The sequence below is a fragment of the Chrysemys picta genome, chromosome 13, assembly GCF_011386835.1.
Source record: "Chrysemys picta bellii isolate R12L10 chromosome 13, ASM1138683v2, whole genome shotgun sequence".
Lineage (NCBI taxonomy): Eukaryota > Metazoa > Chordata > Testudines > Emydidae > Chrysemys > Chrysemys picta.
The window spans coordinates 52,068,286-52,095,278 of NC_088803.1; the positions used below are offsets into that span (position 1 = coordinate 52,068,286).

General features: G+C 49.3%; 1 protein-coding gene and 1 long non-coding RNA gene across 3 annotated transcripts in view; one reads left to right on the top strand and one right to left on the bottom strand.

Annotated features, from left to right (window-relative positions):
* LOC122173255 (uncharacterized) overlaps positions 1–7,431 on the top strand; it is a 48,001-nt gene extending 40,570 nt beyond the window's left edge. The window contains exons 4-5 of the long non-coding RNA XR_010592406.1: positions 4,678–4,916; positions 5,795–7,431. This is a non-coding gene — a long non-coding RNA (uncharacterized LOC122173255). The remainder of the gene's footprint in view (positions 1–4,677; positions 4,917–5,794) is intronic.
* STK35 (serine/threonine kinase 35) overlaps positions 1–25,231 on the bottom strand; it is a 31,508-nt gene extending 6,277 nt beyond the window's left edge. The window contains exons 1-4 of one of the 2 annotated variants that reach the window (XM_065566261.1): positions 25,015–25,168; positions 24,045–24,582; positions 21,164–21,433; positions 15,309–16,056 (exon numbers count right to left, since the gene is read on the bottom strand). In XM_065566261.1, coding sequence (XP_065422333.1) covers positions 15,344–16,056; positions 21,164–21,433; positions 24,045–24,477 — 1,416 coding nt within the window. In that variant the 5' untranslated portion in view covers positions 24,478–24,582; positions 25,015–25,168 and the 3' untranslated portion in view covers positions 15,309–15,343. Of the gene's footprint in view, positions 1–15,308; positions 16,057–21,163; positions 21,434–24,044; positions 24,583–25,014 lie in introns of both variants that reach the window. The other variant, XM_065566262.1, reaches the window with a different exon arrangement.
* Positions 25,232–26,993: the final 1,762 nt, after the last annotated feature.

Sequence of the window (26,993 nt, forward strand, 5' to 3'; positions counted from 1 at the left end):
TGTACATACACGTCCAACTCAAGGAGGAACAGTGGGGATGTCCCACTCAGGTATGACATGATGTCCCACTTCAATTCACTAACAGTGAGAAAGCATCTTAGGCTTCTCAAGTTGTTGTGCTGGAGGCAATTAAAAAAAACCCCTTTGCTGTACACACAGTGAGAAACTCAAGAGGAGCAGAGACTGTTTCCTACTGGCTGTGACTGTTAACTCTCAGGGATGCTCGATTCCATCTCTGCGTGCTAATTGCTATGGTCTGCTCGTTAGCTCATTCATGCGACTTACCGAACAGAAGGGGGAGTCAAGTTTTGAAGGGGCTAGACTGGCAACATGAGAACGTTCATATGCCTTCGTTCCATGTTTGACTTGTAACTAATCGCTAGAGGTCACACGCTTTGTTGCTTCTGCAGGCCAAGTTCATTGCACACAACTGTCTAGCCTCCCACAAGCTGATGTCTGCCCTAACCAGATCCAAGTGCATTCCCCGACATTCTGAAATTGATTGGAGGTGGTGTTCAAAAGTGATCATGTTCCATCCCAACAGAGAAATGCCATCATGTTGAATGTAGGATCTCACTTTGCCCAGCCAGTAATACTAGAGGCTGGCCCTCTTTACTGCTGGTGTAGGTAGGGTTCCCAGTCCTCCAGGATTGTCCTGGGGTATCCAGAAATTAAAGATTAATCTTTAATTAAAGACTGTCATGTGATATCTCCTGAAATACATCCAACCAAAACTAGCAACCCTAATTGTAGATCAAGCTCACTGCATGTAGCGGGAGCTCCTTGATTCCCTTCATTCTGTACCACTCTCTGAAATCTTGGAATTGATCCGATGCAGTGTTCAAAAGTTATATGGACAAGCGGAGAAATGTCATGTGTGTAGTATACTACCTTGCTTTTGTTTGGCCAATCCCATCAAGCTACATTTCTCCAAGACAAACTCCGAGCCAGGGTATGGTGGCAGTGAAGTAAATGGGAGTTTCATGATCAACCTCGATGGGGACAGAATGTGCCCCATCAGAAGTGTCACCATCAGAGAACCTTGGTATCCCAGGAAAGCCAACAAGTCCTCCCCCCTCCAATGAGTGAAATCAGTTTCCCACTAAAACAGTGCTGCTGACTTAACAGTGACAGAATTAACCTGTTGAAGAAAGATGGTTATGCCCCAGAAAATCACTGAAATCCCTTTATGTACTAAGAAATCTTGTTAAGAATAAACTTCTTAAAGGAAGAAACCTCCTCTCCTGGTGCTTGAAGCAGAGTGGATTGATTTAAAAATCAGACCAATTTAAATCACTCAATTATAATCATGGTTTAAATCAGCAAGCAGGAAGCCTCGATTTAAATGAATTTGAACTAAAAAATACAAAGGCAAAACAAGATTATCTTCCTAAAGAAAAGTTGATTCTCACTGATTAGTAACCATTAAAACATGTTGACTTGCAACTAAATATAGTCTTTACACTAAATTTGGTATTTCTTTTTGCTTACCAGGGCAACAGTGCTAGACCAACCCAGAAGCAATAAATTGTATCTACACACATTTATTTAAGCAGTCATATAGCTTAACATACATTTATTCAGATTCTTAATTTTCACTTTTTTATTATGTTAAAATTCTGAATGATACTTATTTACTAGATATTTTTTAACTTGTGATTAGTGTCAAGCTCTATTTGGATGGAAATTGGAATTTAATAAATGTGCAGAAACTGTTTTTTTTAAATTAAATAAAACTACCTCAAATGTGCTTGGGGGGGGGGGGGGAGAGAGGGAGAAGAGGGGTTATCAAAACATATTTTGCATTTAAAACCAATTTATTAAACAAAGGAAGTATTATATGTAGTTTGTGAACTGAAGTGATTGTTTCTGGTCATCAAGTCTTTCAGGATTTTAGAACTAGTAGATCTTATGCTCTCACACCTAGTTTTTAGTCATTGATTGGAAGAGGAAAAAAGCCTTCCTGCTTTTTCAATTCCCCATTGGTTTCTCAACTTTGAAAGAACTAGTCATTGAACTAACTTAGTTGAATAAACTGAAATGAAGAAAATATTGTCTGTCGCTGTGGAAGAGGTTACTACTGACAAAAAGCGGTTTAGCACTTCAACAAACTCTGGTTCCAGCTGCTTAGCCAGTGACCTTCCAGCAGTTCAGTGCTGCCTTTTTTTAAATTTTGGCAGAAAACATGTACAGCTTGATTTTTTTATTTTAATAGATTAGAGTAAATTTAGGCCTTAATGTAGGTTGTCTAATTTTAATAGGTTGATTTTATTTTTAAAGAAATGTATTTATTTAAATAAATCAGTTTAATCTATTTTTATCCACCTTGGCTTGAAGCAGTGAAATGGGAATGTATTTATTAACTATGCTTTCTAGGAGGGTATAGATGAGAAACGCTAGTCAGAATAGTGTGCTAGTATATTGACCAGATAAACTTTCACTACAAAGACAAAGCATTCTGCCATGGGCAAAGGCACCTGGAACATTAAGAGAATGTTTCTCTTATGCTGCAGCCTCATAAACAGGGTAGTATGGCTCTTCTGCTCCAGTTTCACTCCAGAAGAGATCCCGCATTTGAAGCGTTCGAGAGATTTCCCCAAGTTCAAAGTTTCCCAAAATAACTTTTGACAAAAGGAGAGATGAAATGATGCACGCTGTTTCGGGGTGTGTGTGCAAGAGTTTTTAATCCCTCCACTGATGACACTTATAGGCTTAATTAGCTAAAAAAAAAAAAGTTCACATGGACATCAACAGCTTATCAATTACTACACCGAGACCTGGTGCATGCAGTTGGGAGTTCTTGTCCACAGCACAGGAGGGCACCCATGGCCCAGGTCCCACTGAAGAGAGCCGGAGATGGCATGGGGGCAGTCCTGCAAAGGGTATCAGTCAGTTATTTTTGGTAGCAGAGTGTTCTTACTAATGTGGGGGAGGCAGAGATTAACCTGCAGATTCTCACATTAATCACATTATCTCCCCTGCATGGGACGAAAGGGCATGGAAGAGTGGGGGAGGGAGTTAATCACTACCTTCATTTGCTAGATTCTACATCATGCTGCTTAAGTGTATACAGAAACAAAGCAACCTAATTTCCTTCTCTGACGGGGTTACTGGACTAGGGAAGAGGGCGGAAGCAGTAGCTGTAATATAGCATGATTTTAGTAAGGCTTCTGACACAGTCCCACATGGCGTCCTCAGAAGCAACCTAGGGAAATATGGTCTAAAGGAAATTACTATAAGGTGGGTGCACAACTGGTTGAAAGGCTGTACTCAAAGAGTAGTTATCAAGGGCTTGCTGTCAAACTGGGAAGGTGGATCTAATGGGTCCTTGAAAGGTCTGGCCTGAGTTTGGTACTATTCAGTATTTTCATTACTGACTTGAATAACAGAGTGGAGAGGATGCTTATAAAATCCGCAGATGACACCAAGATGGGAGGCGCTGCAAGCACTCTGGAGGACAGGATTACAGTCAAAATAACCATGACACATTCAAGAATTGGTCTGAAATCAACAAGATGAAATTCAGTAAAGACAAGTGCAAAAACCTCCACTTAGGAAGGAAAAATCAAATGCGCAACTACAAAATGGGGAAGAACTGGCTAGATGGTGGTATTGTTGAAAAGGACCGAGGGGTTACAATGGATCACAAATGATGAGTCTACAATGTGAAATTGTGAAAAAGGCTAATATCGTGCTGGGCTATATTAACAGGAGTGTTGTAAGTAAGACTGAAGGTGTCCTGCTCTACTCAGCAGTGGTGGGGCCTCTGTTGGGCACCACATTTTAGGAAAGATAAACTGGAGGGAGCCCAGAGGAGAGTTACAATAATGATAAAAGATTTAGAAAACCTGATGTATGAGGAAGAGTTAAAAAAACTGGGCACACTTAGTCTTGAGAAAAGAAGACTGAAGGGGGACCTGATAAGTCTTCAACTACTATGGGTCATTAGAACTATTAGGGAAGTTAAGCTCTGGCATAGGTTTCCAGGGGAGGTTGTGCAATCCCCATCATTGGAGGTTTTTAAGAACAGGCTGGATAAACACCTGTCACAGCTGGTCCAGGTTTACTTCATCCTGCATCCCCCACAGAAGGCTGGCCTTGATGACCTCGTGAGTTCCCTTCCAGCCCTACATTTCTGTGATCCTTTATGAATTTCCCCAAAATCATCCCCGGGCCCAAGCACATGAAGGGGATTGGTGAAGTTTAACAATGGCTAAAGGCTAATGAATCCAGCTCAGGTTGATAGTGAGCAAGAGTCATTATTGGATAGTGGATGTCTGGGACCTGTGTGAAATGAGTGTTTTTTTCAGACCAGTTTCCAGGAGACAAGCATCCAATCACAAAAGAAACATGTGGCATTAATTGTAGTCATGTTGCTCAGGGAAGAGATGGGATGAGCCATCCTTTCACCCCTCAAAAGGCCCCTCCAGATCAGGGTTGAGTTCTTTTTATTTAGCAATCTGGAGCTTGGTCTGTTCTGAGGATAGGGAATTTTTTTCTCTCCAAGACTGTTGGTCTAGCACTTTAAAAGTGAACTCACAAATGAAACACAAAACAGAAGACTGCTCTTCACCAGCCTGCAAGTTATTTGTGGGACTTCGTTCAAATGTATTAGGGCTGTTTAAGTTAATAATTTTAAATTAATGGGCTTCCTTTGTTGTTCTATTTTAATACCAGATACGACTGGACCATAGCCAACAGCTCACCACTGAGATAGCTTGTATAGGCTCCCACCCTGAGGATAGAAGGGCAGTGGGACCAGCTGCAGAGAATTATTGAATTCCTTAGGAAAGAGGAAGAGAGCAAAAAGTAAGGGAACAAGAATCTCTAGCAAGAGCTGAAGGCAAATCAGGGGCTGTGTGTTCCTGGGACCATACTGAACCAAGACATATGGGACCATTTTGCTTTGGTCTAAGGTAGGTCACCTTTTTTCTGGAACCTTGAAGTGAGCTGAGGAGGAATTTTTTATTTGGCCCTTAAAGGGATAAGTGTTTTGGGCTGGTTGCTTGCTTCCTTGCCTAGGTGTTTGTAATCCTGATATACAAGGTGTTGTTTGCTAATCCTGCTTTGACTGGCCTATTATAACCTCTCCCCCAACTGTAAAAATCCTAAAGATCTCTCCTGAGGGAATGGAAGGTAGATGGAAGAAGTAAGGAAAAACCAGCAGTCTCCCGTTGTCTGGCCACAACCCGTGATCCCTCTGAAAGGGTGCTCCCTGAAGGTCAAGAAGCTGGTGAGACAGTGTTGGGGGGAAACCAATTCCATTTTACCTTGCATTGTAGCTGGACCTTCAGCTCTGGAGTTAGTACTAGCTTGTTTGCTTTCAGAAGCCTGGTCTACAGGTTTAGCTCCGTTGCTGAGGGGTGTGAAAAATTCACCCTGAGATGCATAGTTAAGCCAGCTTAAGCACCAACCCTAGACATCTGTAGGTCAACAGAGGAATTCTTCCATCTACCTAGCAACTGCTTCTCAAGGGGGTGGAAATACTATGGTGACAGAAAAACCCCTTCTGTTGCTGTAGTAAGTGTGCACACTACAGTGGTGAAGCTGCAGCTGTCTCACTGTAGTGTAGACATACTATACCAGTCTCCTGTCCTCAAAGACAGTCATTAAACTGCTTCTTTCCTAAAGAGACAGTGGGGATACAGTCCTTGCCTCTACTCCTCTTTCTTCCTCTCCAGCTCAGTTTGTGGTTGATGACTAGCAAGCCACCTTTATGAAGAGACTGGAAGTGTCTAGAGATCTCAGCTACTAGAATGCCAGTCACTGCTAAGTGTCCTCATTTCTGTTGCAGCTGGAGAGCTGCAGAGTATGCAAGGGTACCACAAGAGACCTGAAGATTGTGCTTGTCACTGCAGAGGTATCAAGACCTAAGCAATGTATTTTTGAACATGAGGGGATGATAGAGGCGAAAAGACATTTTGTTTTAAAGCAAGAAGATTGCTAGGCTTGTTTGTGAGTTCCCTCCCCCTCCCTTCCCATGCATCTGGCCCTCAAGAGGTGTTTCCCCAACGGGGTGTGTGTGTTTGGGTTAGTCCGTTTCAGCACCTAGTTCAGTAAACTGTGCTCATTAGGACAGAGGCCTATTGGAACTCTCAATTAGCTGAAGGAAACCCGGAGCAGAACACAGCTGTTAGAGTACGTGGTAATTAGCAACTACCTCTTAGGCCTTAATTTCTTTACCAACTCTCTGAGAGTGCCTCTGAAACTGGATCCATGCAGCTACAATTAGCCTCTAAAGAGAACGGGGTTCAGCTGTGACTGCTATAATTAGAAGATCAGAGACCAGGGAGGGGCTACAGTAAGGTCGGGAGAGTGGGTGAATTTGTGGGTGAGAGATGCTGGTCAGTGTATAGACACCAGATTACTATGTCAAGAGTTGCAAATTGAGAGCAAAAAAAAAAAAAGCGTATGAAGAAAGACACGAGAAGTGTGGCAGGAGTTCCCCATGGATAGACACACGGAAATGGTATCCCCGTCCACACTTGGCACAAGACAGAGGGACTGAGAAGCAGCAAATCAGAAAGGAGATTGAAGGTGTCTCTTAGCAACTTTGCATAGAAATGATAAATGGGTATCAATGGATGGCATGCTGTGAAGCAGGAGAAAAACTGCCACCTCACTTAATCATAATGTGATTGGTGAAGAGGCAGCTAGTCACCAGAAAATGGTAAAGACACTCAATGGACAAACTCCAGGGGAGAAGTGAACCTCTCCACTCATTTCTCAGAATTAAGATGGTAGTTGTGATTAATCTTTGTTCATTTTAAGCTTGGCAATACTTTTGTTCAAAGGTATTGTTAAGGTCAGGCCTCAAACTTCCTCTTTGCAGAGGTGAAAAGGGCAAGCTTTGCAGAGGTGAAAAGGGCAAGCTTTGCAGAGGTAAGCTAAGACTTGTGGTCAAAACGCGCTGAAACCAGATAACACATTATGCTAACTCTCGGACACAGCTTGTCTAAACTACATTTAAAACAATTGGCTACAAGGAAATAAGTAAGCATAAATTATACCGTCAAAGTGACACAAGGAGATAAGTAAGCATAAATTATACGGTCAAAGCGACAACACTAACCGCATTAAAGATTTGGCTGATCCTAATTGGTTGGCCTGTTTTAAGACACAGCCGACAGATCAGATAAAAAGTACGAAGGCACGAGACTGTGTGTGTGTTTTGGCCATAAGGGAAACCTGACCCACACCCCCTGAACTGAAGGGACGTGCACTGGTCGACTGTCTGTACCTGGCCAGTGCGGAAAACGTCCGACTGAAGGGTAACGTATTTTCGGACGAATGCAGGGTAAGTTTATGGAGTAAAGAAGTCTGGTTGCTCGAGCGGAATTGATCTCAAGTTGTATCGATACTATAGTGTTAAGAATAGTAGTAAGTAGCTGATGAATAACTTTACATGTACTTGTGCTTGTCTTCAGTAGAACTTGCCATTTATATTAATCCTTATTTAGTGTTGGTCTTTTATTCTTGCCTTTCTTATTTTGTCTGTGTTGCCTTTCTAGTCGAAAGTCATTAAAAACCTTTTGAGGAATAATCAATAGTTTTAGATTTTTCTTATACGGGCACTACTCAACCTCATTACATCTGTGTTGGGTGGTGGGAAGAAGCGACCAATTAGGGTCCTGATGCGTGTCCCCCTCTTCCTTCATCTCCGCAATGTTAGAGGCTGAAAGAAGAGGTAGTGTAAGGAGTGGTCTAGTCTGCTGGAATAAGTCAGTTTCAGAGACAGACAACCTCTGCTGGGCACTGAAATCCCATCAAATCATTACCTGCCCTCTACTCCAGCCTGAGAAGTGTTCTATACAGTCAGACCACTCTTCATTCATTTGTAATCACGTTAACAAAAGCCAGAGCAGCTCCTCCCCTCACCTAGCCCCTCTCACTGCTGTGCTAGGCAAAGGCTTGGAGCTACACCTGACCTCCAATATAAGAGAGTGGAATGCTAGCTCTGCTACTGCTATGGCTGAACAACACTTGTTTAAAAGTAGACTCTGAGAGCTGTAAAATCTACACATTTATGTGGCTTGCCTTGAAATTTGCTGTGCCTCGGAAGGCTGCAGATAGGCGTAGTGGTCCGAATTTGGGGGTCATTTGAACAAAGTGGGTCCCGAAGATACTCAACCCCCCTTGCATTTTACTGCGCTCAGTTGCTCATCTAGCGCATGGCACCCCCTGTCCCTTTCAGGAACTGCTACTGGAAAAGTTATTGATCAGAGATCTCCACAATGACATATGCCAAAAACGACAAGCCAAAGAGACTAGGGCAAGAGGGTTTCCAGGCAGCTTGCTGTTACAGTGACTGTGTGGCTCAAGGGGACATGCTGTGGACAATGAACCTGAGACATCCATGCATGCTGTAAGTGTGAACCTTGCCCTGGCAGACGTCTGTGAATGATCAGTGGGCATGGTGCTACTATCTACCTCTTAAGGGGGTTTAATATTGTGTGCAATGCGTCCTGAGTAGTTCAGCTAATTTAGAAGGGCCTCTAACTACTTTCTGAAAGATTAATGACATGTGTTCTATGCAGCTGTGAGAAGGATTGCTGGATCTGTGGCTACTCTTCCACCTGCAGCATTACTAAAGGCCAGTGCCGGCACTGATTAAGGAGGATAAAACAATGATCCCATAGTTGCCTAAACTCACTCAGCACCTAACTTTTTCCAAGTAAAAGTTCCCTAAACGCCCATGTTTCTGCCTGTGAGCACATGCACGGATGCCTCCCCCTACGTGACTGGATGCCTATTTCCTGCCTAAGTCCCAGAGTGATGCATGAATTACAAGACAAAAGGCATTCGACTGCCTAAGTCACATGCTCAGAGGCCATCTACCAGAGTAGGTCCCCTTCGAAATCTGGCTGGATGAGGAGGTGGTGGTGAGAATCAGGCTCACTTCAGAAAGAACAAAAGTCTCCCACCTCTCAGGAGAGTTCTCTAGCCCTTAAGCTACGGGGTATTCTGATGTGGGGCTCCCCCAGTCTCTCCTGTAGAAGCTATTGCACTCTGGGTAGATGAGAGAGTGGTTAGAGCAAGGGGACTGGGCCCAGAGTTTCCCACCTCCCATGTGGGTGCCCTAACCCCTGGACTACAAAGAGAAAATGGGAATGGCTGTCTCTGGACTATGATAGTCACTGGGCCAGAGAGAGGGAATAACTGCAGTCCAGTAGTTAGGATGCCCACTTGGGAGGTGGGAGGACCTGGGCCCAGTCATCCTGGCTGCTGGAACAGTGCAAGCAAGAGTGGGATGGAAAGGAGGAAGGGTCAGAACTATGTGGGGGAAGATGTGGGGGGGCTCCAGCTGACACCCCCCCAAAACCTCCAATTATAGGTACTTGCATGGCCCCCCCATCACTGTAGCACCTCACAGTCATTAATGTATTTCTCCTCAGTACTCCTTGGGCTGGTGTGTTCTCAGTTTTACAGATGGAGAACTGAAAGCCAGAGACTAGATGTGGTCTATGGTCATACAGGAAGTCTGTTGCAGAGCAGGGAATTGAATCCAGGTTTCCCATGTCCCAGCTGCTAACCACTAGACCAAGCCTTCTTTATGGCCCTCCTCCAATTTCTGTCCTTCCCTTCAAAAGATGTCCCCCTTAACTCCACACTCTCCCCAGCGCCTCTACCTGGGGGTCCCATGCTGATGCCTGCTCTCCAGGGGGAGGCCAGTTGAGAGGACAAAGCAGGCTGTGCTGGACACTCAGATACTGCAGATGATACAGAGGCAGTGAAGGTACCAACACCCAGCCAGTGCATTCTGTGGCCAGGCTAATAACAGCTGAGGAGCCTGCGGCAGTGCAGGGGGAAGAGCTGGGTGCTGAGAAACTTTTTTAAAAAGAACAATTAAACGACTAAGAATTTAACCCAGGGTTCAGGTGACCCCATGGTGCCTCATGCCCTTCCCTAACGTGCAGAGGGGCTACACGAAGACCTCTGAAAACCAGGATATACAGTTAAGATAAACCGCACTGCAACCTTAACTCTGCCCCTCTGGAGCTGGCAACAGCCACTGGGAGTTACCTGTATGCACTTCTGCTGCATTCGTTGTGCTAGATATAGCCCTCCTGAATGGTGACAGCCTGACAGAGCTGTGATTGTGATGGGTGATCTAGGGAGTCTGAGACCCACTCCCTCCTCACCACGTGTGATCCAAGGACAGAGGTGTCTGCGTAGCTTTAGGGATGCAAGATGTCTCATTTCAGTGCTGCACAGGGTCTTCTTGCCACGGGGATTGTCAGCAGTGAGGTGGGATAGGAGTGCACTGGGGGTTTAATGATTGGTAAGTGAAAGCATAACGCTGGATGGACCGCTGGCCGTGAGGGCGAAGGGCTGGTAAAATGGGGTGGGTTCTGTGGAGCAGGCACAGTGAGCGTGGTGTAGGCAGCTCTCGTCCAGTACATCTCAGCTAAACGCTAGTTTTGCTATAGCACAGGGAAGGTGTTAGACTTAGTCCTATAGTGTTCACGTGGCGTGTCCTACACTAGCTGCAACAGCAGGGCACCAGCAGGTGTGTTACGGGAATATTACGGCATCACTCAGAGGGCAAGGGGGTGTTTTTTAGCTCTATATGTCCTGTTTCCAGAGGTTTAAGTTTAGCCACTCTCCCCCTTCTGGAAGGGCTCACGGCCCTACCTGGCAACCTTAAACTTTCTGGACATGTGGGCGTTGTTTAATACCCAGTGCTGGCAGCGCTGTACAGCCCTCCGACACACTTCAAACTGTTCTAAAATAACACTTTCCATTCTCAAAGAAGAGCAGCTCTTGAAGAAGTTTTGAGAGAGCATTAATCAGGATGTTTATAGCTTCTGGAAGGTAGTTATGCAAGATCACTCTAGGAGGACCAAAGTCTCAGCTATCAGAACAGCACAGGGGAGATCTTGCCTTTACTCATCTTATCTGTTTATTTCTACAGTTAAGGTTACTGGAACCACTGTGACGAGAAACAAACCAAAATCTATGAGATCTTACTTTTGTGCGCTCGTTCCCACACCATCACTCACTTGAGCAGAGTAAGGTCTCTAGACAACTCATCCCCGCCAGCGTGCCCTAGGTTCCTGGCTGTATAAATATTTAACTATGTCCAATTATAAATAACTTGCCTAACCTGTAACCATAAGAGGTGGTTTGCTGCCCCCTGTTAACACCAGGAGAGGGAAGCCCACCGCGTACATATGCCACAGTGGCCACAACCTTAGAACACAGAGCCCAGCTGGGAAAAGGGGGAACTGATGCCACTGTCTGTGATCAAGCAGTGCGGGCTTTCACCGGAATACAGAACAGGACGATAACTGCAGAGTGAACAAGGAAGGAAATCCTGTGTGTCTCTAGCCACAAAGGAGCTGGCGGGGTTGCTCTGCACCAAGGAACATGGCAAAATTACAAAGGCAGAATCAGACCCACAAGATGGAATCCACATTAATGCTGATGGTTACTTCCAAGTAATTATCCAACCACTTTCATGCTTACAGTCAGCCTCCTGCTTGAGGCATGATGAGGTTAAGTACTTGCTAATGTGTAATGCAGGTGCAGTAACAATGCTAAACACCTACAGGAATCAAGGGATTAACCTGAGGTCACCCACCAGGATCAAACAGCTCAGGTTCTGGTTGTACTAGAATGACTTCTGTATCACATACCTAGAAAGGGAAAGGTTGTATAAAGTGTGCATAAGATCTTGGGTAACCATGACAGCACCCTCCAGAAGCTGGGGTCCTGTGAAAGTCTTACCCCTTGTGTCTACTCACATGAGGAGGAGAAAAAAAAGATTCCTTTTATTTCAGTGAAATATGCACACAAACATTGCAGGGAATGCCTTCTACTCTTACAGAGCAAGTCTCAGGATGTGTGGAGGCAGGAGCAACACCTAGGACAGTCTGAGTAACCCCATGGGACAGCCAGCGCTGGGATACTCAGCCAGGCTGGTACAACCAGTAGGAAGATCACCTTCACTGTCTCCAGCCCATTGGTTCTGGCTGGCTTCAGCCGAACAGCAGGAAACCATAAATAGTGGTTAAATATAAAATCTGCTGTGTGGCAGATCTGCAATATTCGTAGCGTAAGTGTAGAGCCATGAGCCCCCTTGGACCTTGAGAAGCCAGAAGTGGCCAGTGCAATGCCAAGAATGGGCAAGCCCTGGCTGGCAGCATTGCGTGCTGTCTAAGCTAGGACATGAACTTTAGTTCACGTCTGACGTCTCTTGCCCTTTAACTCCTCAACCAGAAATGAGAGGCCGTGTTCTGAATGGCACATACCGCAATTCAAGATACAAGGTTCATAAGGGTCAAAGTTACACTTGCTTTGGAACCTGACTTGTGGTTCAATGCTCAACAGCTGGGGCATTAATGCCGCCCTCAGGCACGGATTTGGTCATTCTAAGCGTCTCAGGCAGTTTCAGACTTAAGCGTTGGGAATGTTACACTAAAGCTCAGCAACAATGAAAGGGACTGTTGTGGATTTGAAGGTGTGACTGCTGTTTAAAAAGCCAGGCCTGTCAGAGCCCGGCTGCACAGGGAAGGAACCAGAGAAATTCTTCCCCCTCCTGCAACATGATGCACCGAGTACAATGAACATAGCGCCGGCGCTCAGCTCAGCTACTGGGGACAAGCAAAGCATGGCAGATGCAATGTAGTTACATGAGTGGTAACCACCTCCACGGCAGCTAGGTCACGGAAGGAAACATTTGGTGAAGACGAATTGCTGGATGGGGAAGGGGGGAATCTGAACAGGCAGCTAGGGCTTTACGTAAACAGCTGCAGGGTAGGACTGTCCTCTCTGTGTTTATTATCCCTGCATTTACTATTCTGCAGATATGTGCAGAATGGATTTTCCCCAGAGGGCACTGGGTTGTTACATAACTCAGCAGCATTATGTTAGCAGAGCATGAGTGATCACAGATGGCAACAGCAGAGGCAAAACATGGACCACTCGGGAGATGCATGATGCCAGCTGCTTTAAAAATAGCATAGCCCCAACCCCCACGGGAGGAAAACATCCACCTCTTCCCTTAAAACCAAGAGGTGAAGTATGCTATTCTAGTAGCATCTAGTCCTACCAGAACAGGTAAGGATCAGTTATCACTAAAGTCCATTTCAAGGGTTCACAATTCTGCTCATTCATTCTTAACCCCCTACCCTCAACCCCATCAGGAACCTGCATTATACATAGCCAATGATCCACCATCTTGGGCGCTAAAGCAGCCCCACCATTCAGTCTCTCACTGTGATGTACCATGCATGTGATAAAAAGTACTAGAGGGCAAGTATCTAGAGTAAAGTCTCAACTAAGCGTGTCTTTGCTTTCCTGGGTTAAGTCAGATTCTTACAAAAAAGAGTTTATCACAGTAGCTCCTCAGCTGAGAAAACCAGCTTCTGATTGATTGACACTGGTAAGAAATGGCCCAAGTAACCTACTTGTCTGGGCACATTCCAAACGGGTGTCTAGAGAAAGGGGAGGGAGAGCACATCTTTATTACACAATCTCTGGAATGCTCACTTCAGGTCAAGGCAAAGCTGCCAAAGTGTCCTTAACTCATCCTGTTGTACATGCATATTACTGCAGAGGCCTGTCTCTAGTCTACGGGTTGATCTTACCACATGTTGCACAATAGTGACATGTGCCAAGGCAGCTCCAATTTGTAATTTCCTTTAATATTTAATTTGAGTACGAACTCCTCAGTCTCCTGACCACAGCAAGCAGAACAGGTGGGCTAAGTTCCAGTTTAGTCATTTTCCCACTAATGAAGTGTCACAGATCTCTCCTGATCAGCATTATACAGAGAGCATGGCAGGAGCTTTTGAAAGACCAAGGTTCTCCAAAGCAAGTTTTACTTTCAATCTCCCAGATCTGCAATTTTCCAGTTTCATCCTGGTTCTTTGGCTGGGGGAGTCCCTAATAACTGCTTTTGTTTCTCAGTGGCTTTGCCACAAATAAATACTTCCTAGTTACTGAGGACACCAGCTCAATGTAACCCCATTCCCTAGTTCTACAGCTCTGATAGACTAGGCTTTTGGTTACTGGAGTCCTTTAGGTTCTGAATACAGCAGTGGCAAAAGCAAATGATCAGAGCTTCGCTTCCTCCTTGAATTTTGGAGTTCCTAGATGTGGTTTAGGGAACTGAGCCTAGACGGAAAGCGGTTCCATTTAAACTGAGCTGGGAGCAATCTGTTAAAATACAATAATTCTGTAAACTTCCTGTGAATGCTTATATCTCCCAACTGTGCCAAATACAGGAACACGGGCCTGGACTGCACAAGTATATTTCACACTCGAAGAAACTCCCTTATTTAGTACTAGGAAGTAAAAATGAAACAAGACCAATTACATTCCTTCTAGGTGAAGCAGGATTGAGCATGTTGAAAACTCACCTGTCAGTCACTTTGCCCAGTCTATTCCTAAGCAGTTTGTACAGCTGTTTTACCTCTTCAAAGTCAACAGGGGTGTTATCAGTCCAGTACATTATACTGGGATGGGAATGGGTACGGGTACGCAGAGCCCAGGAAATCGGATGTCCACTGTTCCAGCTTTGCCTAAACTAGGCTCTGCCTGGATTGCGACCATTAAGTAGAGGAGGTTCTTTGATGTGGAAAGGAGGATGAAGTAGCTGAGCAAAACTGTATTGCATCCAAAAGGTAGCTAGTGAGTGGAATATGGCACCTTGTCATGGGAAGGCCTCTGCAGGTCACCTCAAGTGGCCTCTGAGCTCAGTGACTAGCTTCAGTTGTGTATAAACAGAAGAAAATTGCTCTATTACATGCAAAAACCACAATTAAGAGACCATTAAGGCTGCAAAGGGAAGCACTCAAGTTATCGACAAGGATGCCAGTGAAGCCTTCTCTATCCCTTCCTGTGTACATATGATACAAGGATCATGAGAGCTTTCTATTCTTTCCCTGCAGGATCCCTCCCTCTTGTTGGTCAGTGTGCAGAGAATGAGCCCGCAGGAAAGCTTCTGTCCCAGTTGTTGGAGTGGTCCCTTGCCTCACCACACACTAGCCAGCTCGGTCAGTGAGTGAGTGAGTGAGGGGTCCTCTCAGGCAACTGAGACTTGTTAGACATGTTTCCAACACAGGGTTTGGAGAACACTAGACAGGGCTGCTGCTAGTTCTGTTTTCCATCTCCTTTTTATGATTTTTTTTGGTTTAAATAAAGGTGGATGAAAGCCTCAGGAAGTAGTTCTTACATGAGTCAGTGGATAAATAGCTCTAAGAATATAAAAGGCTCCACTGTGCCATTACACAGTACAGCCAATAAGTGGGATGGTGCAATAGGTGAAGAAAAGAGTTGCAGAAAAACTGCAGAACACTTACCCAATTGCAAAATGCACTAATGCTTGGCCCTGAATTTAAGCAGCACATGTAACCTGGTCCATTCTGGTTTCAAGCTCGAAGGCATCAGGTCGATCCTGTGGGTTAGCAGCTAACATGTCTTTCAAGAGTTGCTTGATTCCCTCAGACATGGAAGTCCTGCGTTTCTGGGGGATATGCAACTCCATCTTTGGGTTTTCTAGCAGTGCTTCCCCAACGGGCACAATCTCTGTGCCCTGCTTGATGTAGGTCCCCAGTAGCTCCTTCTTGGTCTCTGCATCGATGAAAGTTATCCTCTCAATCATGGCCCAGATGATGATGCCCAGGGCAAAGATGTCTGCCTTGGCTGTGTAGTGTCCCTCCCAGACCTCAGGGGCCATGTAGAAGTCAGAGCCGCAGGCTGAAGATAGCCAGTACTTGTTCACATTCACATTTTTGTTATCATTCCCACCTTCCTTGCCCCGAGCCGTCAGGCCAGCACAGACCTTGCTGAGTCCGAAGTCTGCCACCTTGAGAACCGGGGTGCCAGACTTCTCGGTGATCAAAATGTTGTCTGGCTTCAGGTCCCTGTGCACAATATGGTTCTTGTGCAGGAAGGCAATTGCGCTGGTTAGCTGTAGCATGAAACTCTTGTTAGTGGCTGGGTCCGGTCGCCGCGAGAGCACGTACTGATTCAGATCTCCCCCTTCGCAGAACTCCATGACGAACCAGAGATAACAGGGCTCCTCAGCATAGCCCAAGATTCTCTCACCTTACAAAAAAAGAAAGAAAGAGGCATGGTAATGGCAGACACAGCAAGAGGTTAGCAACGGTAAGGACAGTTATGTTTTAAATGCAGCGGAAAGTCCTGATGAGTCTAGCCAGAGCCGCCCTCACAAGGACATGCTGGTGATCACTACTGCTAAGTGTGTCATTTGTAAGTTATGCAGAAGGCTGCAGACTGGCTGACTCACGCCCTCAGCTCTATAGTTTAACTGCTTTGGTGTCCTGTGGAACGAGGGGGCTATAGAATATTTTTCACTTCCTATCAGTCACAACCGTACCCTAGACACCAGCGTAAAGGATGGTTTGCTTTAAAAATTGTTCTACAAGTGGCACTGAGAGGAGATAAACATGGACCCATCCTCCGTAGTTTCTACAGAGCTCAGATTGCAAGTGAACAGTTTTACTATCAGTCCTGCAGGCTCCACCTGGAATCTGAAAACCAAGCTATGTTCTTCAGCTTCTGCATTTACCACCAATAAGATTCTGCAGTTAGAATTCTCGGCCTTGCTGATGACGTAGGAATCAGAAGAGAATCGAGCTTGCTCTCCTATAGCGTTTCCTCCGCTGTGGTGACTGGAGAAACTAAGGGCTGTCCCACTCTTAAGTTTACTGGCATAACTCCACAGGTAAGTATCAGAGGGGTAGCTGCGTTGTTTTTGTGGATACAGACTAACGAGGAGTCTGGTGGCACCTTAAAGGCTAACAGATTTATTTGGGCAGGAGCTTTTGTGGGTAAAAAACCACTTCTTCAGATACAGTTTTTACCCATGAAAGCTTATGCCCAAATAAATCTGTTAGTCTTTAAGGTGCCACTGGACTCCTCGTTATTTCTATTGGTAAGGGGTACGATTTTTTGCTAACATAGGTGTATATTGGTAAAAGCCTCATGTATATATAGTTCTACCAGTACAAAGCCTACCGATTACCATTAGAGATTATTTGGGATGAAATCTGTGCCTACAGCCATATTCCCAGCAGGGAGGGAAGGGGAGGGATCTTGAACTGTTTGCCTTCTAGCAAATAGCACGTCCTGAACACAGTGAACTAACATGATGCAGGAGAGAAGATGGAAGTTGACCTTGGTTATACAGACAGAACCTGTTAGTGCAACTGGAGTATTTCCTCATAAAACGTTGAGAATTACATTTCACCATAAACCCAGAATACGCAACTTGATTGCCTCTACTTTTTCTATCAAATGACATGGGCAGAGCTGAAAAGTGAAAATGTGTTAAATGACTCCACCCTTCAGCAAATAAACAGACTCCAGAGAACACATGGGAAAGAAACCAGGATTACCAATGGCGGATAAAGCCAAAGAACACCAAACAAGCCAAGTCATCAGCTCTTTAATGGTCAGTGACTGGTATGGGTAGGTAGAGAGAAATATTGGTTATTTGCATAAACAGTCTGTAACCATGACTACTGCCATGGAAATTAGAAAAGAAGAATCTGGCTGCACCTCCCTGTCCTATGTGAATGATGAAAGTTAGATCATAAGGAGGAGTGGGAGGGAGACCCTTTAAACCAGCAGTTCTCAAGCAGGTTTCAGGGGGTCCACCAAACAGGGCCACCATCAGACTCACTGGAGCTCAGGGCAGAAAGCTGAAGCCCTGTCATCCGGGGCTGAACCTGAAGCCTGTGGTATGGGGCCCCAAGCAACTGCCCTGCTTCCTACCCTCCCCCTCCCCAATGCTGGCCCTGGCTTTTATATTCAGAGAAACAGTTGTTATGGCACAGGTGGGCTGTAGTTTTTATAGCATGTGGGGGGGGGGGGCTCAGAAAGAAAAAGGTTGAGAAACCCAGCTTTAAACAAGCCATCAGAAAGTGGGGTGCTGGTGGCATTTGCTGGACAGGCCAAATCCAGGCTCCCTAATAAGAGTACTGTAAAGAGGGAATCCATCCAAGTTAGAGTCTCTGTGGCAAACAGTCTATTTGGGGAAGGAAGGGTTATTTGTTTCTGGAGATGAAAACTCAGAACAGGAAAACAGCATGCACTGTCTGAGCCGCCCTTGGTGAGAGAGTGGGAAAAGGACATGACAGAATGGAAAACCAAAGACAGAGCTACTGGTCTTGGGAACAAAAACGTTTGCACAGTCAAAACAGTTACGTGCACTTACAGTTTTGTATCCCCTTCAGTCAGTGCTGCTCCAGCCCCCGGCAGGAAGATTTTGGGTGGGATGGCTATTCCTGGCAAGGAATTACACTGTTCTGGTAATAACTCTGAACAGCTGTTCTAGGAGTTGTATATTCTATGCATGAGAACATATGGACTCTGCTTAGAACAGCAATGTCACACCCCTTGTGCGCATGTCATACAAAAGTAGGAGTGCAGGCAGTACCAGGGTATAGGGCACATGTGGGAATGCAAAAGCATTCAGATTCTCGTGGTGGTGATGGGCACCTTTCTAGAAGTGTGACCTAGGTGGTGGTGGCCAGCTCAGTAACAAAGCCAGTTAGTTTCCAACAAGCTGAACTATTGGCTTAGCAAGGAAGAAAAAGCCTTCAGTTTTTAAGAGCAAAGCGAGGAGTGTTGAGTTGACTCCCACAAGCCAAGCGCTCCCGTGTCAAGACAGCTGCACCAACAGTAATAGGCCAAGTACAGTGCTAAAGTAACTGGGGGTGGGACACTGACCTCCAGGTCTATGCCAGGAGCACTATTTATTCACTTAATTATTTCTGGGTTATAGAAAGTATTTTAATTTGTTAAATCACCTTTCTGCTGTCAGAGTAAAGAGCCTCCATTTAACGAGCTGACAAAGTAGTAGCTAAAATGGAATTTCTGAAAGTGAAATTAAGGGACCAAGAACAATGAAAAGTTTAGACAATAAGCATGATGAGAGCTGGGAAAAAGCAGCTGCAAACTACCTTTCTGCACCCCTGAGCTTGGGCCAGATGGGGACCAAAATGACCTTCAGCGTAATTTAGGAAAGTCCTTAGGATGCTTTGGGTTATGCTGGTTGCAGTGATCCCATAGGGTCTCCTCAGCCCTCCCCTCTGGCATGTCCCCTTACTCACACAGAACCGGCAATGGCAACTACCTCCCCTATATCGGGGCCAATCTCTACTGATCCTTCAGGGGTGCTTTCAAGCGGTTCTGTGCTACTGAGACAGTGCAAGTCAGCTGGAACCAAAGCAGAGAAACTGGCCCAATAGACACAGTAAGTTACAACTAATGTTACACTCGGGTTGCATGTGCACATTCACACCACCGTGGCGGCAGGTCTGAAGACTGCACTCAGCTGAGTTTTGAAGAGGGTGCTGGTTGTTATGGGGGGGGGGGGGGGTTAGCACTCGTGTGGTCAGGACCAGGTTAGGATTTGTGTGGCAGAGCTACACAATTGGGACCATAAACTACACTGAGACTATTCATAGGAATCCTATACATACAGGATAGGACATTGCCCTTGGGTAGGAATTTAGCATTTTAAATTCTGCTAATGATCCAGTCTCCTATTTTGACTTATGTGGGAATGCTACACACCAACAGCAGCAAGGTGCCTGCTCTTGCAGTGGTTTAGTGGGAAAAGCAACATGGGACACCAGCCCCCTTCTATTCCTGCACTTGCCTTCATTCTCCCCTTGATCTTTGCCCTCTCTTTATTTGCACTCTGTGGCTTTTGGGGTGATTTGTTGGCCACTCTCCTCTTCCCCGCCCCCCATTGTTGGGGTCCTTCCCTGGTTTTTGTCTCTGAAGGGTGCATACCAGGACTGAGTTCGTTAGTTTGCCTCAGCAGTTTTTGAGCTTAGCATAGAGAAAATTACTGGGAACCGTCACCTTCTGCCCCTGGTTTTACACACAGAGCAGGCAGCAAAGGGAGACTAAGAGAAAAGACAACTGATAGACAAGTTCTGAGACTGATCTATGATGTAAGAGGTTTACATAAAGTCCCACTGAATTCAAGGACATTGCACACCAGTCTAGGTGGTGTAGGATGGATAATGTGCCCTAACTCCTTCATTGCTGCAGTGACATTCCCCTGAAACACGTATCGAAACCTCAACATTTCAAACTTAATTCAGACAAATCACTGAGCAAATTTAACAGCTATCCAACTGGTGTCCTTTTCTCCATTGCTGCAATTAGATGTAATCTTAAAATATACTGGTTAGCTGAAGATACCTTCTGTTGAGATTCATATGGCAAACAGATATGGCCAGCCCCTTGCACTGAAAAGAGATGGCCACAGACACTGGTAGACGCTGGTGGCGTTTGAAACTAGCAGGCTATGCACTGCTGTGTGGTAACCAGTGTGCAGGCTGGATAGTCACGGACACTGCAGAAGTATTTTGAGAGCTACAGCACAGAGTCCAGGCTGCTGCGCAGCCAGGCTGTAGCATGTGAGCTGACGTGCTAGTAAGCACTGCCCGATCTATGTCCAGTTTCTCTCTAACAAGCGAGTTCTGAACATTGACACCATTGGCTAGAACAGCCCATAGGGCACGTGGTCAAACATGAGCCCTGAACATATGTATGTATGAAGGCTGTGGCTTTGCACATTGCCGATGTGTACTTCCCTCTCAACGGTCCCTCAATTGAGACTAATGGAATCCCAAGCCAGGTGCTCAGCTTCTGCTGTAATTTGCTTTAACCAGAGATGCCGAAGAATGAATTTCAGATTAGAAACGACATTCACTCGGCGAAGGAATCTGAACCCTACAGTCTAGTGGTCTGTTACTTGAGACTCATCCAAAACGAGGAGCACGAATTAATCCCCACATCCTGAACCTCGGCACGTTGGCACAACATCTGTGCATGTCTGTAAATAGCCCAGCTGAGGTCATGCAGAATGGCACGGCAGGGACGCTAAGCGCTGGGCACATGGGCCAGAACACTGTTGGTGGCAGAGAACAAGAGGGGCATGATCAAGCACCGGTGCCTTGGGTGACTGGGCAAGGGGGAACTGAGGTATGGTAGCTTTTGGTGAGGTCTCCCCCCACCTGTTTACCTATTTCAAAGCACCTATCAGTATAAGTTACACAGCTTTGGAGGTAATTGAGATGCAAGCTATTGAAGGTTTTTTTGGGGTGAACTGATGCATTTTGGAGCATACAGGGTTCTTCACCTAGCAAATAACAGAACTCAAGCTTACGGATAGGTCTGTGATGACAGGATAGGTATGGGGAGGATGGAGGGAGAAATTCACCAAATGCAGGTTCAAGCTGGCTTTGATTGTTGTAATGCAGTGCATATCTCCCCGTCAGGATAGGAAGGGGATGGGGGTCCCAGGGTGGTCTCCCCAATTTACAGCTTCCTTCAGCAGAATCTTTTACTTTCATATACAATTGGCTCCACTTGTTGCCATGAGGGAAGGTCTGAGGAAGAGGGGGTGGCTTCTGGACCTCTCTGCCTGAGGGAGTTTCTAGGGTAAGGGAGAACATACAGGGAAGAATATTGTCCTGGGGGACTTCTTTCCCCAATTTCTAGGGAAGGACTCCACTACAGGGACTGTACAACGAGGGCCCCGAGCGGAGCCCCCACTACCTTTCTGCCAGGTCTCCAGTCTCAAATAAGGCTGGCTCTGCTTATTACAACTGAGGTGGGTCCCACGGGAGGAGGGGCAGGGCCCTCAAGGGTGGTACCCACGTGTAGGATTCTAATTATCGTTCAGAAAGTTCTCCCTGAGGAACATGCATAGTTGACTGCCTGTTGCTGGGTGCATGAGAAGGAATCCCTGTGAGAGCTATGGGAGCCTCCCTCCTTCCTTGGGGGTGGGGGCATATAGTGGGACCCAGAGGTGTGGCACAAGTAGAACAGGTCTTCCTTATGGTTGAGTGGGAATATACGGGTTATGGAATGCCCCTGGCTGAAGTTGTATGGGGGGGGGGGGGGAAGAGGTTGGGGGAGGAGTTGTGTGGCAGGGGGAGGGGGACTCTATACCAGATACAGGCAGAGCGGTCTCTGCTTGTGCTGTGTGGGGGGGGTTATGGAGGATCCCCCCAAGGATATATAGGAGGTAGCAGGTGGGGGGGAAAGCAATGCTTCTCAGGGATATCTCCACCAGGTGCAGGTACAGCTGACAGCTTGTTGCTGTCTGGGTGGGTATTATGAAGGGTCTGGGGGTGTACAAGGCTGCCAGGGCCGCGTACAGGTCCCGTGGGTGGGTCCCAGTAACTTTCAGGGAGGTCTCCACCAGGCTCAAGTAGCGCTAGCGCTGCATGTCGCAGAGGTGATTGAGGGTCACTGTGTGGGGTGTATAGGAGCTCCCAGGGCTTTAGGAGGTACAGAGATTGCTGTGGGGGTGTATGGGGATCTGATAGGGCTGTGGGGGCATATGGAGTTTCAGGGCTATAGGGTCACCGTGTGGGCCCTGGTATCTTTCAAGGAGGTCCCCACCAGGCGCAGGTAGAGCGGGCTGTGGCTGAGGGGGTTATACGGAGGGGTCGCTGAGGGGGACTTGGGGGTCCCAGGGCTGGGGGCCCCGGGGGGGGGGCGGTACTTTTCAGGGAGGTCTCCACCAGGCGCAGGTTCAGATGGGGGAGTTATACAGGGGGGGTCGCTGAGGGAAATTTGGGGGTCCCAGGGCTGGGGGAGGGGGGTCAGTACCTTTCAGGGAGGTCTCCACCAGGCGCAGGTAGAGCTGGGAGGGGTATACAGGGGGGTCACTGAGGGGGGTCCCAGGGCTGGGGGGGGTCACTGAGGGGGGGGCGGTACCTTTCAGGGAGGTCTCCACCAGGTGCAGGTACAGCTGGGAAGGCGTTATACGGGGGGGTCCCTGAGGGAGGTTTCGGGGTCCCGGGGGGTACCTTTCAGGGAGGTCTCCACCAGGCGCAGGTAGAGTTGGGGGGGTATACATGGAGGTCACTGAGGGGGGTCCCAGGGCTGGGGGGTCACTACCTTTCAGGGAGGTCTCCACCAGGCGCAGGTACAGCTGGGGGGGGGTTATATGGGGGGGTCCCTGAGGGGGGTTTGGGGGTCTCGGGGGGGGGGTCAGTACCTTTCAGGGAGGTCTCCACCAGGCGCAGGTACAGCTAGGGGGGGGGGTATACAGGGGGGGTCGGTACCTTTCAGGGAGGTTTCCACCAGGTGCAGGTACAGCTGGGGGGGTTATACGGGGGGGGTCACTGAGGGGGGTTTGGGGGTCCCGGGGGGGTCGGTACCTTTCAGAGAGGTCTCCACCAGGCGCAGGTACAGCTGGGGGGGGTTATACGGGGGGTCCCTGAGAGGGGTTTGGGGGTCACTGAGGGAGGGGTCGGTACCTTTCAGGGAGGTCTCCACCAGGCGCAGGTACAGCTGGGGGGGGGATACAAGGGGGTCCCTGAGGGGGGGTCCCCAAGGCTCGGGGGTCACTGAGGGGGGTCGGTACCTTTCAGGGAGGTCTCCACCAGGCGCAGGTACAGCTGGGGGGGGATACAGGGGGGTCCCAGGTCTGGGGGGTCACTGAGGGGGGTCGGTACCTTTCAGGGAGGTCTCCACCAGGCGCAGGTACAGCTGGGGGGGGGGTTATACGGGGGGGTCCCTGAGGGGGGTTTGGGGGTCACTGAGGGGGGGTCGGTACCTTTCAGGGAGGTCTCCACCAGGCGCAGGTACAGCTGGGGGGGGGGGGTTATACGGGGGGGGTCACTGAGGGGGGGTCGGTACCTTTCAGGGAGGTCTCCACCAGGCGCAGGTACAGCTGGGGGGGTTATACGGGGGGGTCCCTGAGGGGGGTTGGGGGTCCCGGGGGGGTCGGTACCTTTCAGGGAGGTCTCCACCAGGCGCAGGTACAGCTGGGGGGTTATACGGGGGGGGTCACTGAGGGGGGTTTGGGGGTCCCTGAGGGGGGGTCGGTACCTTTCAGGGAGGTCTCCACCAGGCGCAGGTACAGCTGGGGGGGGGTTTATACGGGGGGGTCACTGAGGGGGGGTTGGGGGTCCCGGGGGGGTCGGTACCTTTCAGGGAGGTCTCCACCAGGCGCAGGTACAGCTGGGGGGGGGTTTATACGGGGGGGGGTCACTGAGGGGGGGTTGGGGGTCCCGGGGGGGTCGGAGTACCTTTCAGGGAGGTCTCCACCAGGCGCAGGTACAGCTGGCTCTGCTTGTTGCCGTGGCTCATGCGCTGGCCCAGCCCGTCGCGCTGCAGCACGCACTCCTCGAAGCGCACCACGTTGGGGTGGCGGCGCCGCAGGCTGGTCAGGGCCCAGAACTCGGCCAGCGCCAGCTCCACGTTCTCGGGCGCGTCGCAGCGGATCCGCTTGACGGCCAGGCGGGCGCCGCTGCGGCCCGACACGGCCTCGTACACCACCCCGTAGGAGCCGCGCCCGATCTCCGCCACCAGGCTGTAGCGCGGCGCCCCGGCCCCGCCGCCCGCCGCCGGCTCCATGGGGCCCCTCAGCGCCGGGCCCCGCTCCCGCTCCGGCCGCCGCCTCCGCTCGGCCGCGGGCCTTTGTGTCCCTCTGCGGCCGCCGTCCGCCGCGGCCGTTTCCATGGCTGCTCCGCCGCGTGGGGCCCTGGCTGCTGCCGCCCGGGACCCCCACTCCTCATCCCTCCGCCCGGGGCGCGGGGAGCATAGGCCGCCTCCGGGAACCGGAGCCTGCGAACGACACCAGCCCGACAGGCAGGGATTGAGACAGGGGGCGTGGGACTAAGTCGGAGGACAGAAAAGCGCGCCCTGCCTGCCCCTTTAAGGGTTGAGCCAATAGCGGCTGCCGAGGCAGGGGAGGCCGAACCATTCTGGGGGGGAAAGGGGGGAAAGAAAGGGGTCGCCCACCCCAAACGCCTCCAAGACAAACAGGAGCCGTTGGTTCCACGGGCAGCTCGACAAACGCCAATTAAAAATCCTAGTGGGGCATTACTAGCCTTGCCAAGCGTTACCATTGGCTCCGCTCCCAATCCATTGCCTGGGTTCCCCCCCGTTTAGAATGGTTTGTCCCCCGAAGTGTAAACACTCCATCGCTGGCTGCCGGGAGTTGGGAGAGTCCATTATGCACCAAGGGGAGGGGGGAGAGAGGAATCGCTCATTTACCTGTCTCCCTCCCTGCCCGTGTAAAGCCCACGCGGCTGGGCCTGGAGCCGCTGCCGGGCACGGGGCGGAGCTGCTGCTGCAGGGCTCCCACCGGGCGAGGCGGGGCTGGGGGCGCTGAGAGGCGGCGGCTGCTGCCGCGCTCCCCCCCCTCCCGGCTGGGGTCGGGGCGCTGCGCGCGGACGATGTGCCTGAGCGGCGGCGGCTGGGATAAGAGCCGGGGCGCGACAGCCCCTTACGTAACCCTTATGTAACAGCGGCCGGCTCCGGGCGGGGGGAGGGGCCCTTCATCCTCCCTCCGGCGCGCGGGGGCGCGGCTGGCAGTGGCTGCAGTGCTGGGATGGGGGTGTGAATGGGGAGGGGTGTGCAGTGCTGGGATGGGGGTGTGAATGGGGGAGGGGTGTGCAGTGCCGGGATGGGGGTGTGAATGGGGGAGGGGTGTGCAGTGCTGGGATGGGGTGTGTGAATGGGGGAGGGGTGTGCAGTGCTGGGATGGGGTGTGTGAATGGGGGAGGGGTGTGCAGTGTTGGGATGGGGGTGTGAATGGGGGAGGGGTGTGCAGTGCCGGGATGGGGGGTGTGAATGGGGGAGGGGTGTGCAGTGCTGGGGGTGTGAATGGGGGAGGGGTGTGCAGTGCCGGGATGGGGGTGTGAATGGGGAGGGGTGTTAAAGGGAGGGCTAGGTAGTGGGGACTGTAAATGGGGGAGGGGTGAATGGGGAGGGCTGGGTAGTGGGGGGTGCGGCGTCAGGATGGGGGTGTGAATGGGGAGGCGTGTGCTGTGTCGGGATAGGGGTGTGAATGGAGTACGGGTGGGCAGTGTTGGGATGGGGTGAAGGGGAGGGGTGTTAAAGGGAGGGCTGGGTAGTGGGGGCTGTAAATGGGGGAGGGGTGTGCAGTGGCGGGATGGGGTGAATGGGGAGGGAGGGGTATGCAATGGAGGGATGGGTAGTGGGGGGTGCGGCGTCAGGATGGGGGTGTGAATGGGGGAGGAGTGTGCTGTGTCGGGATGGGGGTGTGAATGGAGTATGGGTGGGCAGTGTTGGGATGTGGGTGAAGGGGTGGGGTGTTAAAGGGAGGGCTGGGTAGCGGGGGCTGTAAATGGGGGAGGGGTGAATGGGGAGGGATGGGGTGAATGGGGAGGGCTGGGTAGTGGTGGGAGGGGTGTGCAATGGAGGGATGGGGTGAATGGGGAGGAGTGTGCAGTGTCGGGATGGGGGTGTGAGTGGGGTACAGGTGGGCAGTGCTGGGATGGGGATGAGGGGTGTTAAAGGGAGGGCTGGGTAGTGGGGGTGGTAAATGGGGGAGGGGTGGGCAGCAGCGTGATGGGGATGTGAAGGGGGAAATTGAGGCTGGGCAGTGAATGGGGGAGGAGTGTGCAGTGGCAGCATGGGGAAGCAGGGAGCTGCGCAGCTGCAGCAGGAAGGAGTGTTTTGTCTTGGGGGTGGTTATGCTGCAGCTGCATGGTGGGGGTAATAAACCAGAGGGTGGGGGCTGTGCATCAGTCTGCAGGATTTGAAGTAGGCAGGTGCTGTGATGAAGCAGTGTGGGGATAGGATCTTGGGGGCTTTGTACGGTAGCATGGGGGAAGGGTTAGTTGGGACAGGGCTGTATGCCCGGCTGTAAGCTCTGTGTTGTTAGGTGAAGTGTAGCAAAAGATAGTTTCTCTGCCCTGAATAGCTCAATGTTGAAGAGCTCCATGTGTCCGGTACAGTATGGTACAAGAAGAAACACACACACTGCGCCAGGCTCTTTGAGAGAGGAGAGGAAAGAGCTTGATTTATATTAATTGGGAGGCCGTATCCATATTTACAGATACCATGGGGAGTTTTCTGTGGCTTTTAATTTCTGCTGGGACTTTCTTAGGGTGAAATGACAAAAACCAAACAGTACGGAAAGGGAGGGAGTCCCATTGTTATTATGTATAGTATAAAATACGCAATATTTGAATTTGTTTAGCTGCACCTTCTCAAAATCCTCCTTA